Genomic DNA, 12,655 nt, shown 5'->3' with positions numbered 1-12,655 from the left:
TTTTTTACTAACGTGCTAATAGAAAATGACGTGCCACATTGTTTTTTTTTTTTTCAAGCCCAAGGCCGGAAACCAAAGCAGGTTCAAACTCAAAAAAATCAACCCTAGCTACTATCTCTCTTAGGTCGTCTTTTCTTACTCTTTTACAGTGGAACACTGCGCAAATCCTCTATCCTCTCTGACAACCTTGGTTACAGTCAGTCCTATCGCCACTAGCGCCTCTGCTCCCGCTGTCGCCGCCCACGCCTCTTCTCCCGCTACCGCTACCGATGCCTCTACTGTTGCCGATGACGCCAGTGCGACCTCCAAAGTTAGCCCCCGTCTCTGCTTCACTTTTGTGCGTGATGAAAACACAAGTGAAATGTTAACATAATTTCTTTTTTGAAACTCCATAACCATTGTAGTACCGTCCCACTGGCCTTCATCACCACAATGCTCAAGATTCCATTATGATGTTTGCTCTTCCCATCACTGAATACCGTGCTACACTCCGCGCCATTTTCTTATGCTTGCTCTTCCAATTGCTGGTGGCTAGGCGGTTTTTTTGGTTCTCTTAGAGATTTGCAATTCTCTCACCGAGCTCCGTTAATTTCTTTTTCTTGTCTTCAAGAACGACTTCTACCACTAGCACTTATTCTGCAAGTTTAACAACATCTTTGAAGCCTCATATGCCTTTGACACCTTCGACAACCACGAGAAATTCGATGTACTTTTTCACACCATGCTCAAAGAATATGCAAAAAAATTTTCCCTACCAAGCCTTGGGATTTCTCCATAAAATAAAGTCTGATGGGTTAAGCATGATGCATATAATGTCTCATATAAAATTTTATTATAGAAGGAGATGACAGAAGAACTAACAAAAGTGATGACAGAAAAATTAACGTGACCAGATTCACTATTTTTTAGGACGAATTTAATTAATTTATTCTTTCGGAGACGAAAATAAAAATTGAAATATCTTTCGGAACCATTTTGATTATTAATTCTATTATAAAATTATACTCCAATATTTTGTCAGTATTTATTTTTTTTGGATGTAATTTTTTTTAAAAAATTATCATTTTCTTTTCATGATAAGATAAAAACACAAGTGAGATGTTAACATAATTTCTCTCTTACATTTAAAAGATCATGAATAGGTAACATGAGAAACAAAAATAAAATAAATCAAATCAAATGAAGAAGGACAAAGACTACAACAATAAAATTGTAAATACGCAACCCACAATATTCTCACAAGTCACAAGGACTGAAATTCTTAAATATTTATGAGCACTTTCATAAGTAGATGGTATGTATTAATTTTCCCCCCTCAATCACATCTTTAGTTTTTCATAATACAAAATTAAATACGAGAGTAAAAATTCCAAATCACGGGAAAAAAGTTTAATTTTAAAATATTAACAGTGCAAAGAAATTAAAATAATTATTTATTAAATTTACATTATAAGATAATTTTTAAATAATACATTTAAAAATTGGTTACCTTTTTTATTTGAATATTTGAAAATACATAATTAGGTGTATGAAAATTAAATTTTAAAAAGAAATAGAAAAAATAATTTGTAATATATATTAAAAAAATAACTTAATTTCAATATATAATTATTTAATTAAAGTTATACATTTAAATAATTTTTAAAATAGTGAATTTAAAAATTTATTATTTTTATTGATATGATTATAATTAGTTATTGAATTTAATTTTAATACATTGATAATATAAAAATTTTATACAGTTATATAATTATAGATTTTTTTAAATGATCATTTATTCGATATATATAAAATTATTTTATACTATATCAAAATTAAATTTTTAGTGATTCGAATATTTTTTTAAAACTTAACGTATAGGAAAAAATAAGTTCTTAAAAAGATATAGAGAAGAGATGGCATTGGGATCTCAGGGGCAGTTTCGGTATGGGATTAATTTGGATGAAAAAATAAAAAAGAAAAGATAGGAAAAAACACGGTGTCTCCTTGCTCTTCGCCTTCTTGAAGGAACCCTTCTTCCCTTTCCCCAATAAACACCCAAATCCAGTCTCTTCCAATCTTTCTTCTCCCTTTCAAAAATCAAATCTCAACTTTTCCCATTCTTCAATCTGTTATTCCCCCCCTTTCTCAGAAACCCTAAAATTTCCCCTAATTCAACGCCTCCACCGTTGAATTCTTCCACCGCACCTTTCATTAACACCAATCTCAGCCAACACCTGAATTTTTTTTTCATCGAATGGTTTTCATGTAGCGTTGTTGGGTCTACATGAGCTGAATCTATTGCTTGTTTGTTTGTATGGCGAAGGGTACGGATTCCAACGAGTTCATGATGCTTTCTAGGGTACGGACGGGTCTCAAGAGGGAATTTGCATTCGCCATGAAGGCCCAATCGGAGATCGGTGGCGGTTCCTTGGGCCGCACCCGTGCCAGCAAGAACCAGAATGTGCCTCCGGCTCAGCCCAGTCCCGCCAGAAAGCGCCAAAGGAAGTCATGTTCCGTGGAGGAAGAGGCGCCGGCGACGAAGAATGAAGTTCAAGAGGAGGTTGATGGGTACACGGCAGATGTGGCGGGTGTGGCGACAGCGAAGATTGATTCGGAGGAGGCTGGCGACGCCGTGAGCGAGGAGGAAGCGAAGAGCGACGTGGTGGATATCAACAGCGACGACGAGCCGAAGAATAATCAGGTTGGGGAATCATTGTTGGAGGAGAAGAAGATAGAGGAGGGAGAGGTTGACGAACCAAAGGGTGATATGGTGCTGGAGACTGTGATCAATGAGGAACCCATCAATGAAGAAGAGCCTCGTGTGGTTGTGGATGAAATTGAGAATAAAGAGGAGCAAGTTTCTCCTGAGGATAAAAGTGCACCTTTGGAAAAACGTGCTTCTGGGGAACACGGTGCAGTTGGGATAACAACACCACTTTTGGTTTGCAGTGACGATGATAAGGGGAAGAGAGTTGTAGCTGTGGAGAAGCCTATGAGGAGGTTTACTAGGTCGGTATTGAAGCAAAAAACTGAGAATACCAATATGGTGAATGATGGGGAAGGTGATGCTATTGTTGTTATAGGTGTTGGAGCTGCTGATGATAATGTTCAGAATGAAACTGAGGTTGTGACTGAAACTGATGCTTCACCACAGTTCACAACTCCAACTCCAGCAAAGGGATCAAGGAGGGGCATGAAGAGGTTCCCTACCAAGCTGAAGGACCTTCTCGCCACCGGGATTCTTGAGGGACTGCAAGTGAAGTATGTCAGGGGATTGAAGGTATTATCTGGTTGCTTTTCTTGTTTATATGATAGTTCTCTTTTAGTGTTAGTTTTTGAGAAATTTTTGCTTGAGGCGTGAGTGTGATGCATTTGAGGAATTTCTAGGCACGGAGGCCTGGAGAAGCAGGGCTTCAAGGAGTCATTCGTGACTCGGGGGTTTTGTGCTATTGTCCGGATTGTAAAGGGAACAAGGTAAGCAAAATTAACATGTATTCTTGTGTTTGTGCCTTCTAACATATTATAGGGAAATAATGTGGTTTTTCTATGATGCCGAGAATAGGTTGTCACACCCACTGTGTTTGAGCTGCATGCTGGTAGTGCGAACAAACGACCTCCTGAGTATATGTACCTTGAGAATGGGAATACTCTCCGTGACATCATGAATGCATGCTGGAATTTTCCTTTGGACACCATGGAAGAAGCTGTCCAAAAGGTCCTTGGTGGTTTCACTTTGAAGAAGTCTAACATCTGTTTTAATTGCAGAGGTTTGAAATGAATTTTCTTTCCTTTGGCCTATGTTTGTGTACTCATTTCAGGGGTAGTAACACGTAATTCTGATGAAATGTTGTGTATATATTTGAAGGTGGCAATGGTTCATCAAGACTACTACTATGTGATTCGTGCATGGAGTTGAAAGACACTCAACCTAGCCATCGTCAAACAAAAAGTGTTGATCAAAATACCGTGACTAGCACTAGAAGTGTTGCCCAAACTCCTATGACTAGCACTAAAAGTGTTGGCCAAACTCCTCTGACTAGCACTAAAAGTGTTGCCCAAACTCCTGTGACTAGCACTAAAATTGTTGCCCAAACTCCTGTGACTGGCAGTAAAACTGTTTCTCAAACCACCATGACTAGCACTACAGTTGTTTCATTTGCAGTTCAACCCAGGTATCATTTTGTGATTTATGAACAATATAATGACTAATGAGTGCAATGTGGTACATTTTAAGAATTTAAGATAAACATGTGCTTTGTTGAGCAAACTCTGCAGACCTCTTCTTTGATATTCTCTTGCAATCTTTGGTAGCCATTTTCCCAACTTCAATATCTACCTATGCTATAAAAAGAGGGCTTATAATTTCTACCATAGAGTCTTATCTGTTGTTTCCTAGAAATAGGATGGCAAGTTGATTTCATATATGACTTCCCACTTTGATAGGCAGAATCTGGTGATGTGCACTGAGCTCCAATGAACACAGTGCTTCCTTTTATTTGAATAAACATGGTTGATGCTATGTGATATATTATTAAATTTCAACTATCTGTTGTTGTATAATGCAAGCACATTTTAACTATTCCAGATCACCAGAACCACAATCAGAACCAGAGCCAGTTGCAGTTCCAAAGTCCTTAAACAATGGAATGAAGCATAGCACATCTCATGGCAGGAGCCAGGGAAGAATTACTAGAAAGTATGTTTGCAAAGAACTTATCTGAAACATTTGCTTCATTTAAAACTCCAAATGTGTGTGGCTATATAATTCGAGGAAGACGTGCTGGCAGATGGAACTGAACTAGCGTACTATGCTCATGGAGAGGTTGACCGTTCTTCCACTTTACCTATTTTTATGACTTTCCTTGCTTGATTCTAAGTGTATTTTTATTATGTGAGCAGAAAAAGCTGGTAGGTTACAAGAAGGGATATGGAATTTTTTGTACCTGCTGCAAATCTGAGGTGCTTTTCCTTTTGATGTATTCTATGTTTTGCCAAATACAGGTCATTGTTTATGTTTCTCTTTTTTTTTTTTTTTGGTTTCTAATTCTTAAAAACTTTCATGTGCAGGTCAGTGCCTCTCAGTTTGAAGCCCATGCTGGCTTGGCATCTCGACGCAAGCCGTGAGTATCTACTATTTTGCCATATGCATTAAACAGTTCATCACACTTTTACCCTGTTGTGAAACTGGTTTGTGTATCTAGCTTTTCATTGAATTGCTTGTAGTTGTAGGGCATATCTGCGCCGTGCAACTGCATTTTGCATTGCATGAAATTGGTTGTCTGATTTACCTGCTTTGTGCATCTAGCTCTGTTTTTCTTCTATCACTTTTTCTGTATTGTTTCTTTCTTCTTTTTTCCCCCGAATTTTTTAAACTTTTATGAAATTAAGTGGCCTCCATTTTTTCTGCTATGTATTGAATTGTGGTTTTTGTGAAATTGATCAACATTTACATGCTGTTTAACACGGAGTCATTGTATTGCAGTTACTTGCACATATACACACCTGATGGAGTTTCACTCCATGATTTGTCCATCTCTTTATCAAAAGATCGGAGGTTTGCTATCAGTGAAAATGATGACCTCTGCAGCATTTGTGAAGATGGAGGGGATCTTTTGTGCTGTGATGGATGTCCAAGAGCTTTTCACATAGGTGAACTGTTTGCTCTCTGTTGTTTAAAGTTATTTATGCAAAACGCTTCTTGATTTTGAGTCATGGAAACCTTGATCACACCATTAAAAACTTTCTGATATGTTTGAATTTGGAGTTATGATGTGTCTCCAATATTGAAATTTCACCTCCTTTGGTTTGTATCCTGACTCTAGTTTGGTGATATATGTTCTGTTGGAGCGTGGAAAAAATATGAATAACTCATAAATATTGTAAGTTCTGTTCAGTTTATGACCCCATCCTTTATTCAAGGTGGGGGATGCATGCCTTAAGTTAGATGAACAGATCATCAGAAGAAGGGACTTGATAACAAATAGAAACAGCAAATGAATAGCTGCAGCCTTTTTCCATTGCTATCCTAAAAAGAATAGAGAGTTGAGAGCAACTCCATGGTACAACAGTTTCTAAAACGTCAATTCAAAAAGACAGTTAACTGAGAATATAGGAAAGTGTTGTGCAACACCTTTCAAATAATGTTGGTCTTAATGCGACTGCTAGTTATAATTTACTAAATATCTGAAATTCATTTACATCGTATATTTCTTTCATATGACTTCTATAACCCAAATGGAAGGGCATCCAGTTACTTTTGGTTCTTTAGACTTCATCCTACAAGCAGATTAGGATTTTGTAAAATATTCTGTGTTTTTATTATTACCGAGAATTAATGCTTGTATAGTTAATTTATGAACTTCAAATCTTAAATATCTAACCATGGGTGCATGTTCTGAATGTAATGGAAATTTGATTTATGATGTTTGACAGACAGATCACAGATCCATCCTGTGTCTGTTACTCTGTTATAATATTTGAATAAGCAAATTTTCTGAGTAAGCTAAATTGCTGATAGTGTGTTTGATATCCAGATTGTGTTCCTCTTCCATGCATTCCAACTGGTACTTGGTATTGTAAATATTGTCAGAATCTTTATGGGGAGCATAATGTGAATGCGCAAGCAAAAGACCGAAGATGTGTACGTGTTGTCAAAACTAACAAGGTTGACCATGGTGGATGTGCCTTATGCAGGTATGGTCCTGAATTATTTCTCTCAGGAATTTGAGTCAGATTTATGTGTGGTTTATAAACTTTTCTGCTCTGGTCTAATGGAGTGGAAATGCAACAGTTATTGCTATTACTTGTGTGTTACAACATGCTTCATTTATCTTTAATCTTGCATCTGATTTTCTTTTACATGTTAGTACTTGGACAATATTCTCAACCTCCAGTTGCTTTGTTGTAATATGCAGACTCTACTATTTCAGTAAAAGTTTTGGTCCTCGGACAGTAATCATTTGTGATCAGGTAATACTTATTGAATTATGGATTGCCAAGCCTTTATTTTTAGTTGCTTATATTTACCTGTCATGATACCTATTTTTAAACATCTGATGTGCTATTGCAGTGTGAAAAAGAATATCACGTTGGGTGCTTGAAGGAACATAACATACAAAACCTTGAGGTATTTTAATTTCCTCTATTTTGTGTTAATCTTTTGAATGAAATTGTCCATACCTTTGAGTTTTACAAGGTTACATACATTTGTTGACTGAGGTTATTTACCAGGAATTACCTGAAGGGAATTGGTTTTGTGGTACAAGTTGTGGTCAAATTCATTCTGCTCTTGTGAATTTGGTGGCTAGTGGAGAGAATAGCCTCCCAGATTCCCTTTTAAGTTTGATTAAAAGGAAACATGAAGAGAAAGGTTTAGATGCTGTGGATGGTCTCGATATTAAATGGAGGCTTCTGAACTGGAAGCGTGCTGCTTCTGTTGACACTAGAAAATTGCTTTCAAAGGCTGTTGCCATCTTCCATGTGGGTATCTTGTGTGTAGCTTCTATTTTGTCAAGTTATCTGTTGTTAGGGATGGATTGTGGCCGAGTCTTTTTTTTTTTGAGAGTGCCAAGCTTGTCGGTTGAGTTTTTTATTCTAATATCGAATATTTGGTTTTGCAGGAGAGGTTTGATCCTATAGTCGATTCTAGTTCTGGCCGTGATTTTATTCCAACCATGCTATTTGGGTAAGCATCTTGTGTTTCTTCTGGTGTACTTGATTTTCTTTGCATATATGAATCTGAAGCAATTTTCCCTTATAATGGTTCATTATAACAGAAGGAACATCCGGGGTCAAGATTTTGGTGGAATGTACTGTGCGGTGCTTACTGTCAAGTAAGGATGAGGATGGAATTTTGTTTACCCATATTGTATATTTGACTTGAAAGATGCCTGATTATGGTGTTTGTTTGCCTGGGTATTGTTTTGCAGCCAAGTTGTTGTCTCTGCTGGCATATTTCGTGTCTTCGGGCTAGAAGTAGCAGAGCTTCCACTAGTGGCAACAGTAGCAGATTTCCAAGGAAAGGTAATTTGATTCACTTCAGTGGTAAAGATACCCTTCTGACCTTCTCTTGTTTGTTTTCATATTGTATATGATGATGATTTTTTAAGTTAATCAGTGATTGGGTTAATGTCAGCAAACATTCTAACCGAAGATGAATTTGCTCTCTGTATAGGGTTACTTTCAGTGCCTATTTTCTTGCATGGAGAGGCTGCTTGCATCTCTGAATGTGAAACACCTTGTTTTGCCCGCTGCTGAAGAAGCCGAATCAATATGGACAAGTAAATTTGGGTTTACAAAACTGGAACAAGAGGAGGTTTGTAACTAGTTGTCTTGTTTGCTTTAGGATTTTGTTGGTTGCTACTTATTAGACTAACTACCTTCCTCACTCATTTTACAGATAAACAACTATAAGAAATTTTATCGCATGATGATCTTTCAAGGGACTTCATTACTACATAAGCCGGTTCCTATGCCTGAACAGAACTAATACTTTTTAGGTGCACTTTGTTGTAAAGTTTTATTTGGGAGGTGCCTATTTTACACAGGCCATATGTTTTTTTCTCTGGTTGGAGAGCGCACTCCTCTATGTACAGGGATATGCGTTTTTGGTGTACAGAAAAACAATCAGCTCTAGCTGTTATATTTTTTTGGTAGCAAAGATATCAAAGGAGGTTAGGTAATAGAGGAAAACTAGGATAAAAGGATTTCTAATATCTTGCAAAATTTTGGCATTTCATATATTCATTTATTATTATTCGCGATTGAGCTGTCATAATCTTTGCATGTTTTGAATCCCATTTGATATGCGGCTGCTACATCTATTTTCTAAGGAAAGAGGAGCATTCTCATTTGCCACTAGGGTTACATTGTTAGATATGCGACTGCTACTTCTACTATATGGATTGTCGTGTCTTCAGTTTTTGATAGAAAGGTTACATGTACGACATAGTTGTTTGGGCCAAAGTTTTTGAAGCCCACCGAAAGAAAAGTTTTTTCTCTCTTATTCATGGAGTTGTTTTTTGTCCTTTGTGAATATTTATTTATTTATTGTTTTTATTATACATTAGATTTATTTTTAGAATACTAATATAATCATCTAATTTAAATTATATACATTAAAAGTTTAAGGACATCGAACACATTTTAAATTAAATTACATTTATACTGAAATATTTTGTTTATTTTGTTAGTTGACTATTTTTCTTTATAATTTAACTCTTGTATTGTACTTATATAGAATTATGAGACATTAGTTAGTATTATACTTTAAATTTCTGTATTTTTTCATTTTACATTAGAGTATATTCATACTTATTTTGCTATTGTACTATTAGTTTGTATACTTCTCAAATGAGATTATAAGACTTTAATTAGTGTTATCATTTTAATTATTAATATATTTTTTATATTTATATTAGAATATATTTATATTTTTGGGTGTTTATTTATATTTTTATATATTATTTTAAAAAAATTCGAATATTCTAGTTGAACCAGTTAAACCTCTAAATCAATAAACCATAACAAAAGTAGTTCGATGGTCATTTCAGCTTTTAAAACCTTGCAAAAGATAAATTTACTAATATGTAGCATGTAGCATAGTTTTTACTTAGGGATGTTCAAGACCCGACCTAACCTAAATCTAAGACATATTTTTATCAAATTCGAATGTTATTTTTAACGAGTCCTATTTTCAGATTAGGTTTGGTTTAACCCTATTTATTCAGCTTGCTTTTGAGTCATCTCAAAATTGGCCCAGTAATCTCAGGATCAAACTTGAATCTAATTAAATTCTACCCACCTGCCTATGAACACCCCTTTTGCTCATTTCATTTGCTTTATTCTTTGCGTCGAGAGATTGCATGTTTGCAGGAAAAACTGAAAAAGTCATGGAGCAGTAAAGATAAAATAGCCAAGCTATAGAAAATATATAGAAGATTACGATTTATCATAATAGCCCATTTTAATAACTTTGAAGTTAATAAATTACTCAGAGGTCTCTATATTTCGGAGGAGTTTTTTATGCATACTTATTGGATTTAGACTAACTTTCTCACTCATTTACAGATAAACAACTATAAGATATTTTATCTCATGATGATCTTTCATGGTACTACATTATTGCTACAAGTCGTTTACTATGAAACCAAACAAAATAGAACCACTAACTTTTATGTACTCGCACGTCGCACGAAATATTTAGGTTTATAATTTTGAAAACGGTTAATAATTGAGTTCCAAAAATATAAATTAGTTGTCGAGTCTGAAAATAATGAATACACGTTATGATAGGGATAGCACTTTTCGAACATATATATATATATATAGGGTTTCAAATACCTCAATGGCAAAATAAGGATTTCATTTCCATTCATAACGAAATTACAGAGTAATACTTAGAAAACATCAGCATACATTTTAAGATCTAAGAGCTAGTGAACTTGGTTACGGCCTTCGTTCCCTCAGAAACAGCATGCTTAGCGAGCTCGCCGGGGAGTACTAATCTGACGGCGGTTTGAATCTCCCGTGAAGTAATGGTAGGCTTCTTGTTGTAGCGGGCGAGTCTAGAAGCTTCCTGAGCGAGCTTCTCGAAGATGTCATTGATGAAGCTGTTCATAATCCCCATGGCCTTGCTGGAAATCCCGATGTCAGGATGAACCTGCTTCAATACCTTGAATATGTAGATCTTGTAAGTTTCAACGCTCTTCTTCGCTTTCTTCCTCTTCTTGTCAGCGCCGCCTTCCTTAGGGATCTTCTTCTCCGCACGAGGCTTCTTCTCCGCCGGTGCCTTCTCTGCCGCCGGCTTCTTCTCCGCTGGCTTCTTCTCTGTCTTCGGCGCCATCAGATCACAGATTAAGCAAAATGAGAGAGTTTTGGTGTTTGAGCTGTGAATGTAAGGTGTTTTGATGAATTATGCTCGTTGATTAGTGTGGAGTATATATAGGTTAGTGTGCTGCGATTTGATTGGTTGGGTGGGTTGCATGCGGATCGATGACGTGGACCGTTGGATATTGTTTTGGGAGTTTGGGCGGTATGGATTTGTTTCTGCGTCTAATGGATTGAATCCACGGGTATAAGGCCATATGGTAAAGGCGCGCTACTGAAAACTTTTGTGGTGGGAGTGTGGGACAATTCATTCTTCAAAATTTTAACTTAATTTTTGTTGTTTCTTTTAAAAGAAAGAAAAAGGAACATTATTTATTTTATTTTAGAATGAACATAGGAAATTAATTTTTAAATTATTCATCGAAATCAACTTTTTGTTATAAAATCATTTTTAATTCATATTTTTTTTGAAAAATTTAAAATGTAGTGTTGTTTTGAATTTAAAATTGATAGTCTAAGATTTATAATTTAAAATAAAAAAATAAACAGATTTGGACTAAAAATTAGTTAGTTTTTTATTTAAATTTTTTATTTTATCAAGAAGTAATTAATTGAAACAGATAAGCTATATTTTTATCAACTATATATTGTGAAAATTATTAGAAATTATTTGGTGCATAATTTTTTTTAAATAACTTTTTTGAAAGAAGAATAAGCTACTTACTCTCTTAATTTTATTCTTTTATTTAAATTATACGAATAAACTACTATTTGTATTCATGAATTTTGTAAACACTAAGAAAATTATCTATTAAACAAAAAAATTAACGTTGTACCCATAAAAAATGAGTTTCGTACGACAAAAATACCCAAACCTGACTTTTTTTTTACTTTTGATCAAATTCTCAAATTACCCCGACCTTTTATCTTCTTTTCTAAATTTTAAACTTTCACAATTCTAATCACCATCAGCACCTTTTTTATTATCATTGTCTCCCCTCTCTCTATTCACTGCCACCAGTCACTATTACCACCACTAAAATCCAATCCCCTTTTTTTTCATTCACTGTCATTAATCATTCACCCTCTCTCTACTGCCACCATTTACCGTCACCACCACTAATTCCATTCCCTTTCTTTTTTCATTCACCGTCATCCACCATTCACCATAAGAGTGCGATGCTCCCTAGGGTTTCATACTTTCATCAACTGTGAGTTAGATTTAGGAAAAGAGTGATTAGGGTTTGAAGCAAAAGAGATGAACAGTGGAGATTGATCTTTTTTGAAGAAAAACAAAGGCAAAATTGATATCAATACCAAATTGAGTGAGATAAGTTTGAACATCATTAATAATCTGAACAGCCAAAATCCCTCTCTGCTCTGTAATTGCTGTTCTCGACGCTGATGATGAAGATGCTATTCCTCGATTTGATGGCAATGGCAAAAGTTTTGGAATGCGACGACAACGAACATGGTGGCGGCGTGACGCATACGCGGCTCGCAAGCTCAATCATGGTAGCCACATGGAGTGGATAAGCGTGAAAAAAGAAAAAGTGATTTCAGGAAAAAGGTAGCGTATGTATGTAGAGAGAAAAGGTTTTGTGACTCTAAAAGAAATGAACTGATGAAGGAACAAAGGAGATTGGGATTTAGTGGTGGTAACAGTGAATGGTGGCAGTGGAGAGGGGGAAGGGAAGAAAGGCAGTGGTAATTAGGATAGGTGCTGGTGGTGACTGGTGAAGGTTGTGAAAATTTGAAATTCGGAAAAGAAGATAAAGAGTAGGGGTAATTTGGACTTTTTATTAAAAAAAGTCAACAAAAAATTAGGACTTTGGTACTTTTGTCA

The 12,655-nt window shown here is 35.6% G+C and overlaps 2 protein-coding genes across 2 annotated transcripts; one reads left to right on the top strand and one right to left on the bottom strand.

Annotated features, from left to right (window-relative positions):
- Positions 1–1,973: 1,973 nt before the first annotated feature.
- On the top strand, positions 1,974–8,744 carry LOC127744202 (uncharacterized). Its single transcript, XM_052256483.1, has 18 exons — positions 1,974–3,262; positions 3,370–3,456; positions 3,545–3,749; positions 3,848–4,154; positions 4,568–4,682; positions 4,754–4,804; positions 4,882–4,941; positions 5,050–5,102; positions 5,465–5,631; positions 6,516–6,675; positions 6,897–6,951; positions 7,052–7,108; positions 7,213–7,461; positions 7,602–7,666; positions 7,758–7,814; positions 7,911–8,004; positions 8,156–8,296; positions 8,381–8,744. The coding sequence occupies exons 1-18, from the start codon at positions 2,297–2,299 to the stop codon at positions 8,468–8,470; spliced, it is 2,979 nt and encodes a 992-aa protein (XP_052112443.1). The 5' UTR covers positions 1,974–2,296; the 3' UTR covers positions 8,471–8,744.
- Positions 8,745–10,328: 1,584 nt separating this feature from the next.
- LOC127744182 (histone H2B-like) lies at positions 10,329–10,904 on the bottom strand. The gene has a single exon (XM_052256463.1). The coding sequence runs from the start codon at positions 10,823–10,825 to the stop codon at positions 10,409–10,411; it is 417 nt and encodes a 138-aa protein (XP_052112423.1). The 5' UTR covers positions 10,826–10,904; the 3' UTR covers positions 10,329–10,408.
- Between the last annotated feature and the right edge of the window lie 1,751 nt (positions 10,905–12,655).

This window comes from Arachis duranensis, unplaced genomic scaffold (genome assembly GCF_000817695.3).
Source record: "Arachis duranensis cultivar V14167 unplaced genomic scaffold, aradu.V14167.gnm2.J7QH unplaced_Scaffold_232527, whole genome shotgun sequence".
Taxonomy (NCBI): Eukaryota; Viridiplantae; Streptophyta; class Magnoliopsida; order Fabales; family Fabaceae; genus Arachis; species Arachis duranensis.
This window is presented reverse-complemented; position numbering and strand designations above follow the sequence as displayed.

Excerpts from the sequence above, each read along its gene's own strand:
- LOC127744202 (XM_052256483.1), top strand. The coding sequence starts at position 2,297 with ATGGCGAAGGGTACGGATTCCAACGAGTTCATGATGCTTTCTAGGGTA. Across the intron at positions 4,942-5,049 it reads GTACCTGCTGCAAATCTGAG|GTCAGTGCCTCTCAGTTTGA; the intron begins GTGCTTTTCCTT and ends TTTCATGTGCAG. Across the intron at positions 7,109-7,212 it reads ATAACATACAAAACCTTGAG|GAATTACCTGAAGGGAATTG; the intron begins GTATTTTAATTT and ends GTTATTTACCAG.
- LOC127744182 (XM_052256463.1), bottom strand. The coding sequence starts at position 10,825 with ATGGCGCCGAAGACAGAGAAGAAGCCAGCGGAGAAGAAGCCGGCGGCA.